Source organism: Camelina sativa, chromosome 16 (genome assembly GCF_030686135.1).
Source record: "Camelina sativa cultivar CO46 ecotype springtype chromosome 16, ASM3068613v1".
Taxonomy (NCBI): Eukaryota; Viridiplantae; Streptophyta; class Magnoliopsida; order Brassicales; family Brassicaceae; genus Camelina; species Camelina sativa.
Genome location: NC_141895.1, coordinates 1,332,282 through 1,355,770, shown reverse-complemented (window position 1 = coordinate 1,355,770; position 23,489 = coordinate 1,332,282). Strand labels below are relative to the sequence as shown.

The 23,489-nt window shown below is 35.4% G+C and overlaps 7 protein-coding genes, 1 non-coding gene and 1 pseudogene across 9 annotated transcripts; 4 read left to right on the top strand and 5 right to left on the bottom strand.

The window, feature by feature from the left end:
• Window positions 1–194: 194 nt before the first annotated feature.
• On the bottom strand, window positions 195–2,291 carry LOC104749238 (cytochrome P450 76C4-like; annotated as a pseudogene). The gene is made up of 4 exons (XR_015584674.1): window positions 1,876–2,291; window positions 1,193–1,704; window positions 827–1,111; window positions 195–666 (listed from the first exon to the last, which is right to left on the bottom strand). The product of XR_015584674.1 is annotated as a cytochrome P450 76C4-like (transcript).
• A 944-nt stretch (window positions 2,292–3,235) lies between these two features.
• On the top strand, window positions 3,236–7,591 carry LOC104749237 (calcium-dependent lipid-binding protein). The gene is made up of 12 exons (XM_010470827.3): window positions 3,236–3,730; window positions 3,823–3,934; window positions 4,372–4,473; window positions 4,842–4,892; window positions 5,234–5,354; window positions 5,562–5,680; window positions 5,779–5,877; window positions 5,976–6,056; window positions 6,153–6,238; window positions 6,428–6,653; window positions 6,747–6,911; window positions 6,985–7,591. The coding sequence occupies exons 2-12, from the start codon at window positions 3,830–3,832 to the stop codon at window positions 7,360–7,362; spliced, it is 1,533 nt and encodes a 510-aa protein (XP_010469129.2). The 5' UTR covers window positions 3,236–3,730; window positions 3,823–3,829; the 3' UTR covers window positions 7,363–7,591.
• A 4,828-nt stretch (window positions 7,592–12,419) lies between these two features.
• Window positions 12,420–14,147, top strand: LOC104749236 (F-box protein PP2-A13). Its single transcript, XM_010470825.3, has 3 exons — window positions 12,420–13,113; window positions 13,232–13,350; window positions 13,498–14,147. The coding sequence occupies exons 1-3, from the start codon at window positions 12,787–12,789 to the stop codon at window positions 13,922–13,924; spliced, it is 873 nt and encodes a 290-aa protein (XP_010469127.2). The 5' UTR covers window positions 12,420–12,786; the 3' UTR covers window positions 13,925–14,147.
• A 75-nt stretch (window positions 14,148–14,222) lies between these two features.
• LOC104749235 (peroxisomal membrane protein 11E) lies at window positions 14,223–16,265 on the bottom strand. The gene is made up of 8 exons (XM_010470824.3): window positions 16,021–16,265; window positions 15,511–15,709; window positions 15,333–15,407; window positions 15,156–15,230; window positions 14,970–15,050; window positions 14,807–14,881; window positions 14,552–14,725; window positions 14,223–14,454 (listed from the first exon to the last, which is right to left on the bottom strand). The coding sequence occupies exons 2-8, from the start codon at window positions 15,700–15,702 to the stop codon at window positions 14,419–14,421; spliced, it is 708 nt and encodes a 235-aa protein (XP_010469126.1). The 5' UTR covers window positions 15,703–15,709; window positions 16,021–16,265; the 3' UTR covers window positions 14,223–14,418.
• A 265-nt stretch (window positions 16,266–16,530) lies between these two features.
• Window positions 16,531–18,627, top strand: LOC104749232 (protein-ribulosamine 3-kinase, chloroplastic). Its single transcript, XM_010470821.3, has 9 exons — window positions 16,531–16,727; window positions 16,929–17,082; window positions 17,170–17,260; window positions 17,357–17,431; window positions 17,503–17,591; window positions 17,687–17,805; window positions 17,887–18,027; window positions 18,106–18,182; window positions 18,293–18,627. Exons 1-9 carry the CDS (start codon window positions 16,640–16,642, stop codon window positions 18,437–18,439), a joined length of 981 nt encoding a protein of 326 aa, XP_010469123.1. The 5' UTR covers window positions 16,531–16,639; the 3' UTR covers window positions 18,440–18,627.
• LOC104749234 (uncharacterized) lies at window positions 18,592–19,747 on the bottom strand. Its single transcript, XM_010470823.3, has 3 exons — window positions 19,529–19,747; window positions 19,183–19,389; window positions 18,592–19,067 (listed from the first exon to the last, which is right to left on the bottom strand). Exons 1-3 carry the CDS (start codon window positions 19,557–19,559, stop codon window positions 18,760–18,762), a joined length of 546 nt encoding a protein of 181 aa, XP_010469125.2. The 5' UTR covers window positions 19,560–19,747; the 3' UTR covers window positions 18,592–18,759.
• Window positions 19,748–20,855: 1,108 nt separating this feature from the next.
• Window positions 20,856–21,784, bottom strand: LOC104749231 (uncharacterized). Its single transcript, XM_010470820.2, has 2 exons — window positions 21,699–21,784; window positions 20,856–21,602 (listed from the first exon to the last, which is right to left on the bottom strand). Exons 1-2 carry the CDS (start codon window positions 21,715–21,717, stop codon window positions 21,115–21,117), a joined length of 507 nt encoding a protein of 168 aa, XP_010469122.1. The 5' UTR covers window positions 21,718–21,784; the 3' UTR covers window positions 20,856–21,114.
• A 92-nt stretch (window positions 21,785–21,876) lies between these two features.
• On the top strand, window positions 21,877–21,957 carry TRNAL-AAG (transfer RNA leucine (anticodon AAG)). Its single transcript has one exon. It is a non-coding gene; the product is annotated as a tRNA-Leu (tRNA).
• Window positions 21,958–22,188: 231 nt separating this feature from the next.
• LOC104749230 (small ribosomal subunit protein eS27y) lies at window positions 22,189–23,486 on the bottom strand. The gene is made up of 4 exons (XM_010470818.3): window positions 23,351–23,486; window positions 22,985–23,086; window positions 22,578–22,606; window positions 22,189–22,473 (listed from the first exon to the last, which is right to left on the bottom strand). The coding sequence occupies exons 1-4, from the start codon at window positions 23,351–23,353 to the stop codon at window positions 22,347–22,349; spliced, it is 261 nt and encodes an 86-aa protein (XP_010469120.1). The 5' UTR covers window positions 23,354–23,486; the 3' UTR covers window positions 22,189–22,346.
• Window positions 23,487–23,489: the final 3 nt, after the last annotated feature.

Below are 23,489 nucleotides of genomic sequence, written 5' to 3'. Positions count from 1 at the left end.
CAAAAACGAAAATGATGTCAAACACGTTTTTTAATAAGCAGGACAATATTTAACTTTATGGAAATATGTAGAAGTATTTTTTTGCCGCATCTATTTTTTAAAACGCAGATACAGTAATTTTATTTTCATGAATTATTTAGATATATGCTGCATAATATTATTTATTTAATTAATGGAAAATTTATAAAATACTGTTTTTGCTGTATCCATTTAAAAAAAAATCTATTTTATTTGCATAATTTTAAAAATGACTTCGTTAAGTCGAGAAATAACTAAATTACCATAAGAAAATTTAGCCATAATTTTTTGGAGCATATTCAAATCTCGTCATGGGAGACTCGGTCCATTGTTGATGGGCACGACACATAATGGTTCGGCTTTGTGCATGGTAGCACCGAAGGCCTCACTCATATCCACATTTTCAAGAACTACGCCGTTTTGATTCTCCCAGTCAAAGCCATAGAGAAGAGATGCAAGAACTAGATGCATTATCCTAAACGCGAGTGGCATTCCTGGACAAATCCTTCGTCCAGCTCCAAACGGAATCACCTCAAAATCCTTGCCTTTCGCATCGATTCCTCTCCTCAAAAACCTCTCTGGTTCGAACTGCGTCGGATTCTCCCACACGCTCGGATCTCGTCCTATCGCCCACACGTTCACGAGAACCTTGTCTCGAAGCACAGTAAGGAATCATTAGTTATATATTACGTACACAACACAAAAACCCACCATGACTTTAGAAGTATATATATACATTCTGTCAATCAGTTTGGCGTTATATATTAGAATATGGTTCGTTTTAGTTTCTTAGGAATGAGTTACATACCTGAGTATTCTTAGGAATGAGGAACTCGAAAATTCGGACATCATCAGACTTGGATTTTCGAGGGATGAGAAAAGGAGCAGGCGGATGCAAACGAAGACTCTCTTTCACAACTGCTTGTAAATAAGGTAGTTTAACGATATCCAGTTCTTGAACGGTGCTGTTTAGCCCTATCACTTGTCTTATCTCTTCTTGGGCTTTCACCATCATCTTAGGGTTTTGAAGTAACTCCGCCATAGCCCACTCCACCGCACTCGAACTCGTGTCTACTCCCGCCAGAAACAAGTCCTATATGTCACACACATTAAATTTAATTAAGAACAAGTATATAGAAGCCATGCAGTTTGGTCTGTCTTGATAAAGACTCACGAGAAGCAGATGTTTGATATCATTATCATCGAGTTCTGACTTCTCGTCTTGAGAAATATCCAAAAGAGAATCTAACATATCATTGTTGTTTTTTCCAAGCATTTGATCCTCTCTTTGCGTCGATGAATCCTTGAAAAACCTTAAACAATCTGTGCATCAGTAGCCTCGCTTCTTTTCTAGCTCCTTGCAAGTCAAGAAACCCAAGAAAAGGGAAGAAATCAGCGAGGTTGGGTTTTCCAGCGATCTCCATCATCCGAATCACCACGTTATGGAAATCGTGAGATGTCTTTGAGCCATTATCAAAGTTTGCGAGGTTTGTGGAAAACAGAGCGTTGGAGATTATATTGAGTGATGTTATGAATGACGCTCGAGAGATGTTCACAGCTTCTCTTCTCTTGCTGCATTTGTTAACGAAGCTCATAAGTTCTTGCACCTTCATCATCCTTAAGGCACTGGTTGCTTCTAAACGCTGCGTTGAGAATAACTGATTCCTCGTTATCTTTCGTAGAAACCTAACGTCAAAAACATACACAGAATGCTAAATTATTCTTTATGCACTAGATTATTTTAATATTTAAAAGAAAATTATTATGTATTTATTAATTAAATTATTCCATTTATTAATTTGTATAAATATATTCAAAAGTCAAAACGGAACCAAACGGACTTGAATTTATTTTTACCTCCAACGAGCGAACGGAGGAAGCCAGACAATGGAAAGCTCGTGATGACCAGCGGCTCGAACCGGGTCACTGGAGATTCGGTAAGACAATACATGATCATGTGTTTTCAGCACTTCTTTTGCTGCGTCCGGTGAAGATATGACGACTGTGGTCAAACAACCAAGCTTAAGACTCATTACGCTTCCGTAAACCTTCGAGAGGTCAGAAAGTGAACGGTGAGGCTTTCCACCGAGTTGAAGGATGTAACCAAGAAGAGGTAGCCTTGGAGGACCCGGCGGGTTCTTGGCTCCACTGTCGCCGGAACAGATTTTTTGGGCGTAGAATAAGAAGATGAAGAAACAGAGGAGCAGTGACAAGGCTATTGTTACGGTCTCCATCAAAGTTCTTAATTATTAATTGGAATTGCTTTAAGAAAATCATATATGATCTATGCATGTTAAGTACTTGACGATCTTTGTAAGAAAATTTGAGGTTTGATGAACCAGCGGTGAAAAGGTGGTGAGATATCATCAAGCAAGTGTCGTTAGATCAAGAGGACACGTTATGTGTCCCTTCACCGATTCCATTGTCTTCTAGTTATATAATGATGTTACATTTCGAGGTCGACTTGATTTCCTTCTCTCTCTCTTTTTTTTTTTTTTTTTTGTTTCAACCAATTTTGTCAGATGCAATTATTGAAATTACATGAAATTGATCACATCAACTATATTTCTCTATATATTTTTCTGTTGATTCAAAATTTTTCCCTAGATTATTTTAAATGTGACAATGGCTGCAACGATTATGTAAAACGTAAAACATTAATTAACACTTAATCTGAGAATCCAACGTTAAAATATTATAACCACACAAACTGGTGTATCATTATTTTTTAATTGACTATTATTATGTAGCAAGTTCATCGATGGTCAACAGTCAACGTCGCCTGAGTGTAGGATAGATGTGATTTTGTGGTAAAGCACGTCTTTTTAACTCTTGTGAGATTATTCCTTTTTTTTTTTTACCAAGTCACGTGGATCATCAGAATCATCAAAACGTTATCGTTGCCTCGTTAACGAGGCAGAATCTTTAATTTATCACTATGGTCCATGTATTTCTTCTCACATTCCACATTTGACTACAAGTTTTTGTAATCTTCTAATTGTACACTATTCTATTGGACAAGCTTTTTTCTTTTATGTCAATATATATTGAACATATATATATTAGTATTAAAATTCACAATATATACTATGTTAACAACACTTAATTACTTATATTATGTGAATTACATATAAATACTTTAAACCAAATTAACATATCAATTAATGATGACTAAATTTGTATTTATATAATGAGCAATATTTTTATTCAAAATTTTAAGTAACATTGTTGAGAAAATATGATATATTATGATTGCATGATTGATACAATTTTTTTAAAAAAAAGATTACTCAATTTTGTCTTGTCTTCTTGAAGTACAGAACACATAAGTAGAGATCTTGTGAAAAAAATAGTAGTATCAGAACAAAAGGGGAAAATTTGATAAAATATGAAAATTGAGGGACTAAAATATGAAAACACAGTGCGTTGTTTGGGAGCTGAATTAAATACAAAACTTAATTCGGAAAGGGAAGCGTTTCTCTCGCCTCGCGTCGTAAAGCATCTCCTCCTCCTCTTTGTCTCCTCCTCCTCTTTGCCATTATCTCTCTCTCACACACTCTCTCTCTGGCCTACCAAGCAAATACATGAATGCATTCTTAATTTGTTCTGATTCTCCCACTTGAGACCAATCCCGTGAAGATAAACTTTTGCCGACGCTTCTCGCCGATTGATTACTCTGACCTTTTTGTGTGTGTGGCGGAAATAGAAAAAGGTTTCGATTGCGCTTCCGTTTCAATTTCTAGGGTTTCTTCGAGTATACTACTAATCGGTTGTCTGAGTTTGTAATTTTGGTTTTGGTTGCAGGAGAAGAATGGGTTTGATTTCGGGAATTCTGTTCGGGATTATCTTCGGCGTAGCTATAATGGCCGGCTGGAGTCGTATGATGACGCATCGATCCTCCAAGCGAATCGCCAAGGTTTCGATTGAATTCAATCTGCTTATTTCTCAAATTGATTGAAATCCGTGATTTGGTTCTACAAATTATTGAATCCTCTCGGGGATGATTGAATCTGGGTTTTTTAAATTCGTATAGATTGGTTGTTTCGGTCTTGGGGATTAGCTAAAACGTGTAGATTTTATCAAAATTAGCTCTAGCAAAATCCATCTGCTGCTTCTAATTATTGACATCAATGTACCAAGTCTACTGTTCATCTGTTGATTCTACTTAATAACAAGGTGGTTGTTTCCGGTCTCACTGTTTAACCATGCTTTTGTGTGAGAAGGGACGACATGGCTTGCTTTACTTGCTTTGCTTTGAGGAGCCTGATCCTTCCCACGCCTGACATGAGTAGAGGAGTTTCTTGGCTTCCAATACTGTATCATTGACTAGTTACCGTCTTTGTTTTCTGGCAGGCAGTTGATATGAAACTTCTAGGCTCTCTTAGCAGAGACGATTTGAAGAAAATTTGTGGTGATAATTTTCCACAGTGGATTTCTTTTCCAGCATTTGAACAGGTACTTCTCATGATCTCATCTAGTCGGAGCACAGAGTAACCGAGGGTAATATAAACTACATTTATATTCTAACAATGTTCATCTTCCATAATTTTTCGGTGGTCCCTTGGTCGATATGATTTCTGTGAATCACCGAGTTGTTAGAATATAACTGTAGTTTATATTGCCCTCGGTTACTCTATACTCCGACTAGAGAAAATCTAGTTCTGGTTCCATTATCCTTGAAATAAACAATACTTGAATTTGCGTACATATTATATATGTGTCTCTGGTTGTGGAACAAGTCTTGTAGAGTTTAACCACTCGGTTTCTCAGCAAACATAACAAAATTCTCAAACTGCAAACCTTATGTACTTTATTTTTTTCAGGTCAAATGGCTGAATAAACTACTGAGTAAGATGTGGCCATATATTGCAGAGGTGAGATTCTAATCTTCTTTTGTTACAACTTAGGATGTTGGCTATTAAATCATTAGTATATATACCCTGACTCATGGTAACTGAAGAAGTGAAGATATCCTAAGAAAGAGGAGATTTATTATGCTGTCAAGTTGTACTCCGGAGTTCGTAACTATTGAATAAGTGTGAGATTTAGCTTGTCTAGAATGGACTCCTCGACTGATTCGTTTTTACTGGTACACCTATCCAGTGTTTGTTGACACTTAAGATAGGTCCAATTTGTTGGAATGGAAAACACTTGCCACAGTGCAGCTTGGCAATCAAAGAGTGTAATTTTCGTTGTTCTGTTGACTAATCTCCAGGCAGCAACTATGGTAATTAGAGATTCCGTTGAACCTTTGCTTGAAGATTACAGACCACCAGGAATTACTTCCCTGAAGTTCAGCAAATTGACGTTGGGTAATGTAGCACCAAAGATTGAAGGTAAATTACAGTGGACAACATCGTTTTTGTGATAGCTTTATTTTTTCTCTTCCATTGTTCAACCTTGCATTTTTCCTACTATTTATTTTGGATGAGTTGCCTTGCAAATGTTATTGAATCTTTATGCTTAGAAGAACATCATGCAATTGTTTCGTAGGTTAGTTTTGTATTAAGCGTGAGCACACACCTAATTAATCATCGTTGCAGGTATTCGTGTTCAAAGTTTCAAAGAGGGTCAAGTCACAATGGATGTTGATCTTCGATGGGGTGGTGATCCAAATATTGTTTTAGGTGTTACAGCACTTGTTGCTTCTATACCCATTCAGGTTACTAGAGATATAATTTAGTATTTGTCATTTGGGTTGTCGTCTGTGCCCAATAGAGATTGATTATCTCTACAAACACTTGTTTCTGGCCTAAACAGTTGAAGGATCTTCAAGTTTTCACAGTTGCACGTGTTATCTTTCAACTTGCGGATGAGATTCCTTGTATATCTGCTGTTGTTGTTGCTCTACTTGCTGAGGTACACATTTTCCTGAAAAGATCCAGAATAAGATGCATTTTTCTTATATCATCTCTCCTGTCTTACAAATGATCATCTTTTTTAATGTTCTCAACCAGCCAAAACCGAGAATTGATTACACTCTGAAGGCTGTTGGTGGAAGCTTAACAGCAATTCCTGGACTATCTGATATGATTGATGTAAGTTCCTCTCTTGGTATAGTTCAAGCAGCTTCCAGATGTTTTGTTTGTTCCCATTTGGTCTGATACACAGCTTTTTGCTTTTCTCTATGTTAGGATACTGTTGATACTATCGTCAAAGACATGCTCCAGTGGCCTCATAGAATTGTTGTTCCCATTGGTGGTATTCCTGTTGATTTAAGGTACTCTCATGTGATCTGCTTGTTTTTCATTCTGTTTTCACTCACAAATATATTGCCTGCCACTGCCAATTTTTTTTTTTTCATTTCTCCTCTTCTGATATAGCCATAGGATTTACTTGGGGAATCATGATACGTATTGAGAAAGCACTATATAGTTTGACGATTCTCTCTATCTTTTCTCTTTCCCAGTGATTTGGAGCTTAAGCCACAGGGAAAGCTTATAGTAACAGTTCTGAAAGCAACTAACTTGAAGAATAAGGAATTGATTGGAAAATCTGACCCTTATGCTACCATCCACATTCGTCCTGTATTCAAGTATAAAACAAAGGCAATCGAGAACAATCTGAATCCTGTTTGGGATCAAACATTTGAATTGATTGCAGAGGACAAAGAAACCCAGTCGCTCACTGTAGAGGTCTGGAATCTGAAACATTGTTGCTTCATAGTTGTTTAATTTTACCATTGCAAACATTTACTATCCTCTTCGTTTTATTAAATCTTTTGGCAGGTATTTGATAAAGATGTAGGTCAAGATGAGCGTCTAGGACTTGTGAAACTTCCCTTAAGCACTTTGGAAAACGGAGTTACAAAAGAACTGGAGCTAAATCTGTTGTCTTCACTTGATACTTTGAAAGTAAAAGACAAGAAAGATCGAGGAAGTATAACTCTTAAGGTATAGATCTTCCCTTGAATAAACAGCAAAAAAATTTCCTTTTCCTTGGTTCCTAAAATGGCTTGAATTGAAGGTACATTATCATGAGTTCAACAAAGAGGAGCAAATGGCGGCATTAGAAGACGAGAAGAAGATCATGGAGGAAAAGAAGAGACTGAAGGAAGCAGGTGTGATAGGTAGCACAATGGATGCAGTTGGGATGGTAGGAAGTGGGCTCGGTGCTGGTGTAGGAATGGTTGGGACTGGGATTGGTGCAGGAGTCGGGTTGGTTGGGACTGGAGTGACGTCGGGTGTTGGTATGGTTGGTAGTGGCTTTGGAGCTGTGGGTAGCGGGTTGAGCAAAGCAGGGAGATTTATGGGTAGAACAATTACAGGTCAGACTAGCAAACGCAGTGGCTCATCCACACCTGTGAATACGGTTCAAGAGAACGATGTTGCGAAACAACAGTAAGTAAACAACATTGGGTTTAAGCAAGATTTGTAATGATAACATTTTATTACTCTTGTCATGCGATGCGACTTCTTTTTACTCTTTATTGTTTGTTTTTTTTTTATAACTTATCTCGAATTTGGTTTCTGGATTCACTGCATCAATTTGTTTTCGTTGTGAGCTTTCAAATTGAAATCTTGTACAGAAGTCATTTGTTTAATCGTCACGTAAACAATAGATTTCCTGTCAATGATTTGGTTGTTTAACTTCATACATATAACAGTACTGTAATATCTATACTAAAAATTAATGAAACCTAATCATTTTATAAAAGAAAATGAAATCATGGAAATTATATATTAATATTTTCTTAAACAAACAAATTGTGTCGTGGTAGACCACTAGGTAAGTTCTAAAAAGCACATATAAAAAGAAATATATATCCAAAATATATCTTCATTTAGGGAATTAGAAGAAAAAAAAACAACAACCAATAAATCTATCACCAAACCACCTAGAACAAATCTCAAAGTTAAACAAGATAAGACCAACTTAGATATATATATATATAGATACACTTCCTTTCCTTTTGCTCCATCTCACCACCACCAGGTTCATCAGCTCAAACTTCATACTTCAGATTAGTCGTGGACATTCGGATCAGATTGGTTTTTTTCGGATTTTGGATTGGGATATATAAATTCTATTTAGAATCCGACTGTTTTTCGGATCGTTTTGGATTCGGATCAGTTTTCAATGTTTTTAAAATCCGAACTGAAACCGAATCGTTTATATATATCATTTGGAAAGTAAAATCAAAAAGTTTGAATAGCTCAGATGGCTAGAGCGTGAACCTTAATGTCGGAGGTTGCGAAAAAGTTGTTTTTTTTTTCATAAAGACTAAATTATCATAAGTTTAAATATCAATAAAGATTAATTGAAAAAAAACTTAAAAATACTTCATTTATTTGTTTTTTGGATGTTTACATGAGTTTTTTTTTGTTGGACTAAAAATTTCATATAAATAAAGGGAATTTTATGAAAATATATATATATATATTATGAGACTAATATAAATCAAATACAATTGAATTGGTCTTCATAGTCAAATCAACAATTTATAAGTCCAAACTAAATTAATTAAATAATTGAGAAATTAATGAATTTATTTAATTAAATTTTCAATATGAAATAGACTATTTGTCCACATACTTTAAGCTTAAATTATATGCATAATGGATTAACAAAATCTTGAATTCATAAGTAGTTATTTATTTGGATAAGTTTTAAGGAACTTTAATTTGTTACTATTACCCACAAATTCTATTGGTATCCACATGACCATGAACATATGGATTTGATGTTGTCGTTGTATCCTAAACCCTAAATCTCTATAACTTGCAAATTCGGTTGGTATCCACATGACTACAAATATATGGATTTGATGTGTTGCTAGTACCACATTTATGGTCATGTGTTATGGGTTTGATAAGAAACTTTGATTTGTTACTAATACACACATTTATGGTCATGTGTTACTAGTACCCACAAATTCTATTGGTATCCATATGACCATGAACATATGGATTTGATGTTGTCGTTGTATCCTAAACCCTAAATCTCTAGCACCCGCAAATTCTATTGGTATCCACATAACCATGAACATATCGATTTGATGTTGTCGTTGTATCCTAAACCTTAAATCTCTAGAACCCACAAATTCTATTGGTATCCACATGACAATGAACAGATGGATTTGATGTTTGCGTTGTATCCTAATCCCTAAATCTTTAGAACACACAAATTCTACTGATATCCACATGACCATGAACATATATATTTGATGTTGTCGTTGTATCCTAATGTAGAGTAGTTCATCTAAAATATAGTAATATGGATCTTCAAATGTCGAAAATATAAAATCATAATTTATTGTATGAAAAATAAATAGATAATTTTTTGATAATAACTAATTAAAGTGACAACAAAAGAAAAGTAAGAGTAAAAGAGAATAGGAGAGGGAGAGAGAAAGAGAAATAATCGATTAAAAAAACTATCCTCTACTATTTTTTGTTTTTACTCCAAATCAAATATAAGGTTAAAATTGTCCAAAAAAATAAGCCATATATGCAAAACACATCCAAAAGTACACGTTCCATCCAAAGTGGGTGTAAGTGTAAGAACTTTGATCCAAAGTTGGTGCAAGTGCAATTGACCCATAAATAAATTTGGTAGTCAAACAACTTTGACTCTTGTATGATACAAGTAAGCAGATAAAGATGCATAATTTCTTTCTTTTTTGGGTCTGAAATTAGCTGATAAAAAGTGGTGTGTTTTTTTCCAACCAAAAAAAAAAAGTGGTGTGTTTTTTTGGTTAAAAAATAAGAGATTTGTAATTACATCAACTGATGAATGCAAAATATATTGTTAAAAATCTTCTAAACTGTATGTGTCCAAAAGTTAAATTTTCTACAATTTTCCTACTTTTTATTAATGATCGAACAAACTAAGAAAGCTCGCTAAGTGGATGATGTTTCCATATATACTAACCAAAAGGGTAGCCGGAATCGAATTTTAATTTAGACTGATCTAGCCAGTCTGCTAACATATATACAAGAAAAACTATATAAAAAATGTGGTACGGTGTCGAAAAAAGAAGAAGTTAATAATCGAAACAAAATATATATATATATATATATATATATGGATATATATATATATATATGGATATCCTTATACATGTGTTATGCAGTATAAAGATAGAAGCATGCATAACTCCTTTACTCAATTTAAAAAACAGAAGTTCGTATCAAACCTTTAGGAAATCAAAAGGATATATTAGTAAGACTTGAACGAGAATCTGTATTCTTAATTTCCATATCCACATTACAAATTTTAAATACTCCCCTCTGACCATGGTATTGATTTTTTTTACTGTCAAGCAGTAGTATACTAGTCTTGGGAGAATGAATAGTTGTATTTTACATTCTCTAAAAATATTATCATAATATTATATCTTTGGGTTCAAGTTAGTATTATTTTGTTCCTCACAAAGCATGATAAGTTGTATACTTATCGTACGTAGTAAGCGGCAATAGCACACGATTATATTACCAAAAATTATGTGTCAGACTTTCATATTTAAGTATATAATTAAAACATGCTAACATCATCGGTTTAAGTTAACAATTTTTTTTTAAAAAACTTAATGATTGGAAGTAAAATGTTCAGTCAAGAGTACAAGCTAATTATAGATAACGTAAAGTGAATTTCACTATCACACTTTCAGATAAAACGTCGTGCTGGTAGCTTTCTTTGTCATGTATAAACTTCTAATACCATAAAATTCATGACGAGAAAATGTAGAGACTCACTCAACAAACAAATATCCCAAAAATGATAAGGAAAAATCTTTCTTATCTATTTTGGACCAATTTTCAAAGTACCATTATTAGTATTATAATATGTTAATATATTGTTAAAAATATGTGGCTTCCAATCGATTACTGTCTCATCTACCTTTAGTCGTTGTAAGACCAATGTATTTAGATAACCCTTCACTCAAAAAAATCTACAGAAAGAACAAAACAACGTTACGGAATTTTTTTTTTTTCTATTTTGGTATAGCTTAGAACTATTACAGAAGATCAACAATATTTCTTGTGTTTGTTGATAACTTGATATTATCAAAATCACAACAATATCTGGAGACTGGGACGAGAAACTGGTTGACGTGTTAACACGAGCCGATGACTTGGATCCACGTAAGCCTAAACTGTGGGAAGTTCTAAACTGTGTACTGATTGGTTGATACGTAAGCCAAGTGGATAAAGTGTCCCGACCACAGGCCGACCTTTTATTTTATTCGTAAATAATTGCATTACGAAAATATTATCTAATATATGAAATTATGAATGATGTTATTTAAGGCAATTTGCTTTTGTTAATTGGCCAACTTAGGTCCAGTTGATGCTTCTCTATATACTTTTTCTTCTAACTTATGTTATCATACGTTTTTTTTAAAAAAACTTATGTTATCATACGAAAACACTCAATTATATCAAGAATACATTATGTCACCACAACATTTTTTCTTATAATTAATCTAACAGTCGTCCTAATATTTGATGCATGTATTGTATCCAGTTCGTCTATTTTTTTCAAAGATTCTTCGCTTTCAATTCTCTAAACTTATCATACATATTATACATCTATATAAAAAGTAATGTTATGCTATGGTGGAGTTGTATACAACCCTTAGGCCTTAGAAGGTCGTTTTACTACTTGATATATTTATTCACGTACGACGTGTACAACATTATTTCTGTTTTGTATATAACCCTTAAAAGGTCGAAAAGGGATGAGATTTTGTTTCTAGTATTGGGATTGTTTGGCTTAGCCATGTTGCACTGCATGTGATTATCTAATAATTTTAGTTTTCTTTAATTACCGACGGGCGAAAAGTAGAACGTTCTTCAATATTATATTAGAGTTTAGTTTAAACAATTACTTAAGCTAATTACAATATAATTCGTTTTGGAAACCGAAATTTATTTCTCAGGACAACATTTGTAATCCACTAAGTCACTATACTATATCTATAAATTCAATCATAATCACTCGAGTTCCACCGTTACAAGATGCTCACGATCAATCGCAGCCAGTAAACAACAACAAAAATGGATAAAGTGGGCTCGAATCGTCGACAAACAATGTATGAATAAAGATTCACCAAATTATAATATTCAATTTGAACACTGTATAAAGTTTACTATTTAATAATAGGTTTTATATAGCCAGCCATCTAAAAAAAAAAGTAAAAAACTAAATCCACACCTCAGACAAAAAAAAGACTTGGCCAGGTGTTTTGGTTAAAAAAATCCCCAAACCCCACGTAATTGACTATAACGCGGTGTAATGCGCTTTTAACCAAAACTATTAGGCCAAGTGGCCAACTTACAATCACTTCATCTGAATCTGACCCGACCCGATCGACCTAAACCGGATCACGTAGATACATACATACATCTTCAGATGAAGTAGATACGTATAGTACACTACACTGCTGGGTTCATGATTATATATATATATATATATATAAAAATTGTTTAGGCTCAGGAGAATTGACCTTTGAATATTATTTCCACAAAACCATACATACTGTGAAACATTAAAATTCATCTTCTTCTATATAATAAAGTTTTGCTTTCGTATTTTGTATCCTCCTCCGTATGTTCATAATCGTATAAGAAAGAAGTTAAATAAGTAAACCCAAGAACAAAAAACAATAAAAAAAAAAAAAAGCTTCCTTTTTTTTGTGTGTGTGTGTGTGTTTTTTTTTTGAGTTTTCGTCAATCGATTGGTTTAAAAGTCCTGTCATATGAATTAGTTCTCTCGATTCTCCGCGGCCATGCAAATTTAAGGTTTTTATTTTGGGACGTGATTATGGGCGCCAATATCTCAGGTGGGTTCCCGGAGTTTGATCGGAACGATGACGTTTACTCAAGAAAACCCAGATTGGTGGATGTACCGGAGAACTGTGTTGCGTTGATTATGACGCGGCTTGATCCACCGGAGATTTGCAGGCTTGCTCGTCTCAGCAAGGTGTTCCGTCGCGCTTCTTCAGCTGATTTCATATGGGAACTAAAGCTGCCTTCGAATTATCGTGTTATTGCACAGAAGGTGTTTGATGAAATTACTCTGAGGAAGTTACTAAAGAAAGATCTTTATGCCAAGCTTAGCCGGCCTAATCTCTTCGACGGTGGCACAAAGGTTCGTAATTTCGTCCCCGTTGCAACAACAACTCTCTCTCTCTCTCTCTCTCTCTTTACATGTTTGAGAAAAACAAAGTTTCTAACTTTCAATTTTTTTTTTTTTAATGTTTGAGCAGGAATTGTGGATAGATAAGAACACGGGTCGTCTTTGTTTATCTATTTCTTCAAAGTCACTAAGGATTACTGGAATTGATGATCGCAGATACTGGAGTCATCTCCCAACAGATGAATCCAGGTATTTTCAAACTTTACGATCAAAGATGTAGTTTCATCAGTTTGACCCATCTTCGTTTCTTGAATTGACCCTTGTATTGTTGACTCAATCCAAGTCTTGAATTACTTGTGATCAGTGAGTGATCTGTTCCGATATGTATATATGCAGGTTCCAGTCAGTTGCATATGTTCAACAGATATGGTGGTTTGAAGTAGGAGGAGAGTTTGAGATCCAGTTTCCATGTGGAACATACAGTCTCTTCTTCCGTATCCAGCTCGGTAAAACATCAAAGAGGCTTGGAAGGAGAATCTGCAACTCAGAACACATTCATGGATGGGACATTAAACCTGTTAGGTTTCAGCTCGCCACTTCAGACAACCAACAAGCTGTTTCACAGTGCTATCTGAACAACAACCCTGGGAACTGGAGTCACTATCACGTCGGAGATTTTAAAGTGACAAACCCAGATATATCAACAGGGATCAAATTCTCCATGACTCAAATCGATTGTACTCACACGAAAGGTGGTCTATGCATAGACTCTGTTTTCATACTACCTAAAGAATATGTAAAAGAAGTCATTGGATCAGAATAGTTTTGTAGATATAGAGTGAGATTGTTGTAAAGGGTGAGAGAATCTTTTTTCAGTGAAACGTTCACTATACTGGCTTTTCCGTGATCTGGGAGTGTATTCTCAGTCTCAGATCTGGAACTTGTGTACACATGGTTGGGTTGTCTTTAGTTTTGTCTGTAGTTACAAGGTCGTCGTGATTGTAAATACTTTTTCCCCCCATTTAGAGATCATAACACTTCTTTTATATGCAGAAGTTGCTTAAAACATAAACAGTGAACATAGGGAATGCATCTACTTCTACTATGTAGAAAACATAGTCTTGTTCAACATCAGAGACAAACTCAAATTTCTGTATTCAAGAATCTTAAAGAAGTATCATATTCAATCTTATTTTAAGAGTTGCAAAGCAGATTCATTCAAAGGAACAACAGCCTGAAATTACCAGAACACAGCAGGTTTACAAATAAATATGAAACAATTATTCTGAAGGCCTAGAGAACAAGCTTCTTCTTGCTTCAAGGTGTCTTGAACTTGGGGCGCGACGGAAGCAACTGTGTGGTTACCAAAGAAAGATTTTTTTTTTATAGATATCGGACTAAAAAGATGTGAACTTGGAAGTGAGTTTATGGAAAGGAAGAAAAAGGTTACCTGATAACAAGAAATAAGCGAGGTGGTAAACCCTAAAGCGCCAGTGACACGAGGAGTAATCGTCTTCGGAGCTAACTGAAGCAAACCAATGGCTACAACAAAGTCCATGCTTGATTTGATCAATGCTAGAGTTCTGTCTTTTGATTTCTGCAGCTTAGCACGATACAGCTCATCCTGCGTTTTTATATGAAGGGAATGAGTTTTTATAAATATAGAAGAAGAAAGACGAGAGAGTTTACAGAGGAGGGTTCCTACATGATGCTTTTCATCATCTTTGAGTTCTTTTTCCATCTTCTTCATAGATGAAGAGAGCCTTCCAAGCTCACCGATCTGGTACACACATGAGAAGATCAAGATCGAATTAATGTTTATATGTGGGAAAATCAAAATGTCAAGAAAGAGGAGATTAACAAAAAACCTCGACTGCAGTTGTACAAACCGATGATCCAAGCCAGCAGAAAAGTGATATACGTCCAAGCAATTCGACTCGTTCTTTGTTCTGCGATTCCATTGAGCAAAGTGATAATCTTGAGTCACACACTCAAAGAGTTAAAATGAAACATCAAGAGACCAAAATGGATTGTTGCCTTGAAACTTATCTAACCTTATATATGCCTGATCTACCAAGCCAGACGATTTGATCAAGAAACAAGAAGGTCGACACCAGAGCGTTCTTGGACTGAAACGGTCAACCAACAAACAAAAACCAAAAGTTAAAGACTGAATCAAATCAAGATACATATGAACAAATGTTGTAAAAAATACAACATATCTTTGGCACCTTCCCAAGTAAGACAAGAGGAAGCGGAGTCCCTTTAGGCACAGGACTGATAAGACCGTGAAAATCATTGACAAACTGCACATTTTGGAAACCATGCTTCCAATCAGAAATCCAACACAATAAGGTAGAACCAATGAAGCCAATTCCAAATCTAAAACAATAGGAGGGGACTGATCACCTTGAAAAGACGGAAAACTTTTCTAGCCAAGCTGGTGTTTTTGTCAACAGTTTGAGCAGTACCAGGTTGCCCACCACTCAAGAATTTGGAACCATATTGTATAGCTCTGCATATCTTATCTCTAGCTTCAGCTTTGTTTAAATAGAGGACTATAAGAGCAAGCTCGGCTCTGGACAAGTCTAAAGTAGTCATGCTTTCTCTGTCCCAAAAAAAACCACCATCACAAAAGCCAAGATTCAGTAATACACTATGACATGAGCTCGAACTAAACTATGAAACAAATTCAAGAAACAGAGTCCATAACAGAGGCTAGTATATGATCCCTACTACAATAACAAAACTTCACCCTTTTAATTAAAATTTTTGCAAAGCCACGAATAAAAAACTTCATCAGCAACCACAAAGATTAAAGACAACAATGCAATTAGCAAGTTTACGAAATGAAAAGAAGGTCAAATCCATAAGGCATGCGAAAAAAATAAAACAGAAATTGAGATTCCATTGTGTTACCTATATTATGATCTCTCGATGACGACGACCCCGGAGAGAGAGAGTTATACAACAAAAGAGAGAAAGATATCGAACTTTAAAGGAAAGGGGATCCGAGATTTAGTGCTTTTAGTTTTTGGAACATGGTGAAGCTCTTCTCTTCTCTTCTCTTACTTATAATGTCCTTTTTTCTTCCTCGTTTTGCGTCATCGGAGATAGAAAGAAACTTACGATTATAAACGTGTTTGGTCATCCCTCTTTTTATTATTCTTTCTTCTTTATAAATTCATAAATTAACAAAACGGACCGTTTTAATCAACGATCTAATCTCGTGCTTTGTTAATTTCTGACCGTTCGATCGGGTTAAACGTACCGTGTACACCACAAGCCTCATACATTTGATTATATCCCTACGCGCGTGCGACACACACGAGGCACACCTATCGAGGAAGGATAATACGCAACGTTTTGTTAACTTAATGGGCCAGGCCTTTAGAAGCCCTTTTTAATATCATGAGTTATACAAGACTAGGATTAAGATAGTCTTTGTGTCCAAACAGAATCCTGGAACAAGCTTTGAATAACGGCCACATGAAGAAGAAGAATACCAAAGCCGGAGAAGAAGAAGAAGAAGAAGGAAATGGCGGTGGCGTCTCTTAGTATTTGCTTCTCTGCTCGACCAAATCTTCTTCTTTGCAACTTCTCTCGACCCAGAATAAATTTTGCTAGTAAGTTTTTATATTTTCTCTGTTCTCAAAATAGAAAATTTAGTTACCGTTTTTGATTTAACAAATTCTCATTCTCTGTGTTTGATGGGTTTTTGTAGATTTTGGATTATCGTTTGTTCTTACTACAATATTTGAATTTCACTGACTAAGGAATTAATATCAAAATGTAAAATTTCACCTGTTTCATTGGTTTTGTTTTAGTGACTGCAATGAGTGAGGATCCAATTCGTCAATGGATACTTACAGAAGGGAAAGCTACTCAGATCACAAAGATTGGTTCTGTTGGTGGTGGATGTATTAATCTCGCTAGTCATTACCAGACTGATGTTGGTTCTTTCTTTGTTAAAACTAACAGGTGAACAAAGATTGTATTTTTCTAAGCATATCACTTTTGACCTTTTCTGATATTCACAATTGTTTTGTTTGTAAACACTGGTCTTAGGAGTATTGGACCTGCCATGTTTGAGGGAGAGGCTCTTGGTCTTGAGGCTATGTATGAAACCAGTACAATCCGTGTCCCCAAGCCACACAAAGCAAGTTTTATACTTTCTTTTACTTTGTAGTAGATATACATATCTTTATTTGATATCTCTAATCATAGGTTCTTCTTGTTTAAATTTGTTAAACAGGTTGGGGCATTGCCAACTGGTGGATCTTATATCATCATGGAATTTATAGATTTTGGGGGATCAAGAGGCTACCAGGTGATACTGATGAATCTAATAAACTATGAGCCACTGTTAAGAACTTCGGTTTCATGAGTGTTAGTCATCAGGCTGAATTAGGAAAGAAGCTCGCTGAGATGCATAAAGCCGGGAAATCTTCTAAAGGCTTCGGGTTTGAGGTTGACAACACTATTGGCAGGTGGAACGAGTCCTACTTTTATCAAATCTTATTCCCTTTTTGAGTGAGTTAATGTATTCTCTCACAAATTTAACGATGCAATGTGCCTATTATAGTACCCCACAGATCAATACTTGGTCATCAGATTGGATTGAGTTTTATGGTGATAAGAGACTGGGTTACCAGCTAACGTTAGCTAGGGATCAGTATGGTGACTCTGCAATTTATGAGAAAGGTTTCTTTCTCACTTCTCTGTTGTTCTTAACTTTGCGGAGAGTTGTTGTTTAGTAACATTTGAAAAAATTATCTTAAACAGGTCATACACTGATACAGAACATGGCATCTCTCTTTGAGAATGTTGTCATAGAACCGTGCTTGTTACATGGTGATCTCTGGAGCGGGAATATCGCATACGACAAGAACAGCGAGCCTGTCATTCTTGATCCTGCCTGTTACTGTATGATCTTTCATTCTTAAATTCTTGATTGATATGCATACCATTTTCAAGCACCGTTTTGATCTCATTCCTCCACAGATGGGCATAACGAGGCGGAGTTTGGAATGTCGTGGTGCGCAGGATTCGGAGAATCTTTCTACAATGCCTATTTCAAGGTGGTTCAGCACACTCTTCATTATCTCTCAGTTTCTGTATCAACCAAGTCCAGCTGCTTTGTTTGTTTAAATTACACAACTCTTGTTTTTGTTTCTTTGACTCCCTCAAGGTAATGCCAAAACAACCGGGATTTGAAAAGAGGAGGGATCTGTATTTGCTGTATCATTACTTGAATCATTATAACCTGTTTGGCTCGGGCTATCGATCATCTGCGATGTCGATCATTGATGATTATCTACGGATGCTCAAAGCTTAAAAAGGGACAAGATGATGAGGGGAAGCAGCTTATATAAGCTCGGGTATATATGTTTGTTTGTGTTTTGTTGGTGGCTTTTCCCGTGTACAACTTATATAGTTTGAATCTTGAGATTAATCAGAGTTGATGTATTCTGAATTGTATGTAAGAGATTACCTTAAGGATCATAGGTGGTTTATACGAAGAAAGATCTCTCTAATACATCATGGGTTTAAACAGATGATGTGGTTGTACATAGGTGATGGGGTAATGTAATGGGAGAGTTTTAAACAGTTCCAGTAACTCAGCACCTACTACTTTACTAGTTAAGACAAAACTAGTTAGTTAGTAACTGAAGAGGTCAGCTTCTCTTGGGTTGTGGAGATAGGGTCACCTCCAGCAGATAGGCTTTCCCAAAGCCATTCATCAGTGATAATCTCTTCCAGAGGCTTTCTGCAGTTGGGACATCTTTCGATACCGTTTTCTGGCTGTGCTACGAGAATGTTGAAACCGGTCTTTTTGTAAACTCTGAGAGAAGAGGCGAACTCCGTGTTGTCTCGTGAGATTACCATCAAACTTGAGTTACGATTATTGATTCCCCAGCCAAAAAAATCGTGCCCCATCCTTCTAAATCTTGCCATTGAATCTCCTGAAACCCACATATTAAACGGTACGGACACATATCTGTAAGTAAAAAAAGATAAAAAGGAAGGGATGTGTCTCTTTGAAAAGAGGGTTTTTAAGAGAGAGAGAGAGAGAGTTACCAGCAGGTAAGAACATGATGTTAGCAAGGAGAAACTCATCCATCAAGTCATGATTCTTGTCACCGTAAGCTCTGATTGACACATTACGAGGAAGGCAGCCTTTTTTCTCGAGAGCTGATTCTATGTTCCGATACACCGAATCAGGGTCCAGACCATCAGGGATTGGGCATTCCACGACGTCCCAGAAGACGCATATCTTCTTAGCCTCTGGTTATAAGGTTTTTTTTTTTTAAAGTCAGGAAACGGGAAAATGTAACTAACAACAAGATCCCGAAAGAATATATAATACGATTTAATTATTAGATCCCACACCCGTACTATGACCATCAGAAAGAGGAGAGCTTACCAGCATTTTCGCTGGTCATGGAGGAAGACATGGTTTCGAGTGACCAAGACTGGGACTGCTGCGACTGCGAGAGAGACTTCTTCAGTTCTTCTGGACAAGAAACAAATAGAAACTTCTAGTGTGTTTGGGTCTAAATCATACTCTCTTACAAGCGATGTGGGACAAAGTAGCATTGGCGAAAAAGCATGTTTCAACTTTGGTAGAGGACAAGAGGAGACTGTAGAGTAATGGGCTCCGTTTGGGCTTTAAATAAGTTATCACATCAAAGTTGAATTCTATACAACAAAGTTAATGGGCTCTTTTTGTTCATTCTATACAAATAAAGTACAACATCTCTGCACCATTAAAACTAATCGTATTTTATATATCTATACTAGTATTTTTAGAGCAGTTTTTGATCAAAAATACTTTTTAGAAAGTTTTTGCATTTAATGTCATTTAATGCTTATATTCATATCCAAACAAATTTAGTTAATTATCTATACTATCTTTATAACTAAACATAATTAAAATATTTTAAATATTCATATATATAATATTCTATAAATAATATATATATTTTAGAAAATTTATTTCATATTAAATAAAATATTTTCCTATCATCTTTTTTTATTTTAAATTTTAAATGTAGTAAATCATCATATAATACATCAAGTTAATAAAATGTGTATTTTTCCTGTATATATTGTGATTTGAATTTTGTTTAAACGAACATATATTACTTAATTAATATAAAAAGTGTGTGTTCAACATACATATATAGTAAATTTACTGTATATAGTAAATGATATAATTTTAAGAAGTTTATAATTTATAACTGGTATATCTAAACTTAATAGAAAGTTTAAAATTATGAATATTTAAACATATTGAATTTTCAAAATAACACAAACGAGTTATATGACATGACGGTTTATATGACATTACATGATTGAATTGATAATATTAAAAAATAAAATATCATTAATATGATACTTTAATACGGGTTAAATCTTTATTTTACTATTTTAACAACACCAATATAAAATATGTCGAATAAAACTGATTTAATTAAGATTTTATTAAATAAAAATTGTTGTGCGGTATACCATGAATTTTATACTAAATCACTAAAATTAACAAAAGCATACATTTGCAAAATTAGTATTAAAATAGTATATTAATAAAAAAATCAAAAAAAAATTGTCCCGCGGTGTACCGTGGATCATAATCTAGTTGTTTGTTATAAACTCCTAAACTGTATGGAACAGATTAAAGAAGGTATGATTTGATTGGTAGTAGTAAGCACAATGGATGCAGAACTTGGAGATGCAAATATAGCAACAAGAATTAAAGGTGGCTCTTTATGCATGGAAACTTAGAAAGCATAGACTCTGTTCAAACTGAGAGACACAAACACAAATCTCTTTGGTCAAGCATAGACTCTGTTCAACCTATGTCTCTAATACATGTTGACATCAAACTTAATGGTTTTCTTACCTAAGGGAGAGAATACACAAACGAAATTAAACATTTCCAATAACTAACAACTTAAACAAAAGGCATAGGTAAAAAGAAGTCTAGTTAGTTACTAGTTTCCAAAATGACTAAGCTCTGGCGATAGGGTCTCCTCCTCCATCTGATGATAGGCTTTCCCAAATCCATGCTTGAGTGAAAAGCTCGTCCAACGTGATTCTGCAGTCGCTGCAATTTGGCGGTGCGTTATCTGGCTTTGCTCCTAGAATGTGAAAGTCTCTAGCTTTCAAATCTTTGAGAAAAGTGGCGAAATCCATGTTGCATCGACAGATGACCATCAAATTCGACGCAGGATTGTTCAAAGCCCATGAATCAATATCAGCCACCATCCTTTTACATCTCGCACTTGCATCTCCAGCGGGTAAGAACATGATATCATCGAGGAGAAGCTCATCCTTGGACTTGTTGTGCTTCTCACCATAAGCTCTGATTGACACATTGTTACGACCATAACCTTGTCTCTGTAGAGCTGATTTGATATTCCAAGAAACCGAATCAGGCTGGAGACCATCAGGGAGTTTGCAATCCTCTACGTCCCAGAAGACCCCTATCTTAGTCTCTGGCAAATGGGTTTTAGTCAGAAAACGGGGAAACAAATGTATTATACAGAGACAGAGAGAGTACAAATTTGATTAGATCCCATAAGAGAGCTTACCACTGGTCACGGAAGGCATGGTATCGACCAGAGAGTTAGGGTTTAGATCTGTGACTGTGACTGTCGATGGAAAGGAAGAGCTATAGCTCTCTGTCTAGTTGGGGGTGGGGGCTTAAAAAGAAATGGGCAAGATGTGTCAAAGGTCAAGTACGTAAAGGTTGATTCTTTATTACAAAACGTTGATATGGCCGAGTTGGTCTAAGGCGCCAGATTAAGGTTCTGGTCCGAAAGGGCGTGGGTTCAAATCCCACTGTCAACATTTATCTTTTTCTTTTTGGAAACATTCCTCACATCATTTTTGTAAATTTCTCCTTATATCTTTTATATTTTTTCCTAAATCTTGAGATGCTCAGATTGTATACCGTATACGCAAGGGAACTATGTAACTTCAATGTTCAAATCATCAACGTAAGCTTTGGTTCGCTTCTGGGAGCCCATAGGTTCTCTAGAATGCAGAATGCAATCGTAAAAGTAGTAATTTTTCAAACAATTAACTTAAAAATCCAAAACTTTTTATAAAATCCAGACATCAATAGTAGTAGTAACTAGATAAATCCCAAACACCAACAAGCATTCATAACAACAAAAACAACAACAAAAAAAAAAAAAAGTAACAAGGCTTTTGATTTGATTTGGGGATTGCTCGAATCAATCTCCCTTTCTCCTGAAAGAGCATCCTTCAGTGAGCTTCGCCTTTCCTCCTGTAGGCTGGCACAGAATTGTCTGGCAGTTTCCGCATACCACAACAGTCTGCGAGTGACTGAAGACTGTAGTACTGCGACACCAAAAAAAACAGACCCAATAAGTTTTGTATGTTCTTTAAACTATGTAATGTCAAAGGAAAAGAATGAAAAAACAAAAACTGTTTCCGGAGCTTACATGTTGAAGCAGCCTTGGCACTTCACATCCTACATTAAAGTAAACAACAAACGAAACAACAATCAGACAGGTAAATGAGAATCAGACTGAAATTGAAATAGACAAAACAAAACAGAGAGATTCTAAAGCAGCAAAAGGGTTCCGAAATACATAAGCACATTGCCAAATGTTTTAACAACAACAACTACTACTACATTCAGAGTGCAGCTAAACCTAAAACACTTAACTACAATTCTAAACAGAGAGATTTGGTTTTTAATCTCAAAAAGATGTCACATATACAGATGGTTGTAAACAATCAGACTCCAAAAAAGGGATCATCAGAAACAAAAAAAAATCAAATTCACAATTCTAATCATAGAGATTTGATTCTAAGAAGAAGTAGAAAGGATTCAAACTATCGTTACCATGAAGAAGGAGTTTGGAGACTGGACGAGACGCTTGAGCTTGTGCTTCCTCTTCTCAAGCTCAGCTGGTGGGTTAAGAAGATCGATATCGTTTTGAAGAACCTGTTTACACATCAAAGTTATTCCCAGCAAACAAAATCAATCGATATGACAAAACCAAACCACACTTACTATCAGCTAATTCCGTATTCATAATCCTAGACTCAACCTTGCGTTATAAAAGAAGAGATCAAACGAGAATTTACACAAAAACGGAGAGAAACGTAATAAAAACTCTAGCGAGACTCGAAATCTAATCAGGACATGTAGAACATGGAGAGAATCAAGTGCGAGAGAGCGAGAGAGAGAGAGAGAGAGAGAACTAACCATCTTCGCAAGAATCTCAAGAGACGACGGCGAAAGATAGCAGCAACGGCAACAACAGGCGAGAGAGATTTCTAGGGTTACTACTTTAACGCTTTATATATATAAACACCACAAGTCTTTTTTAACCTTTTCCGAACCC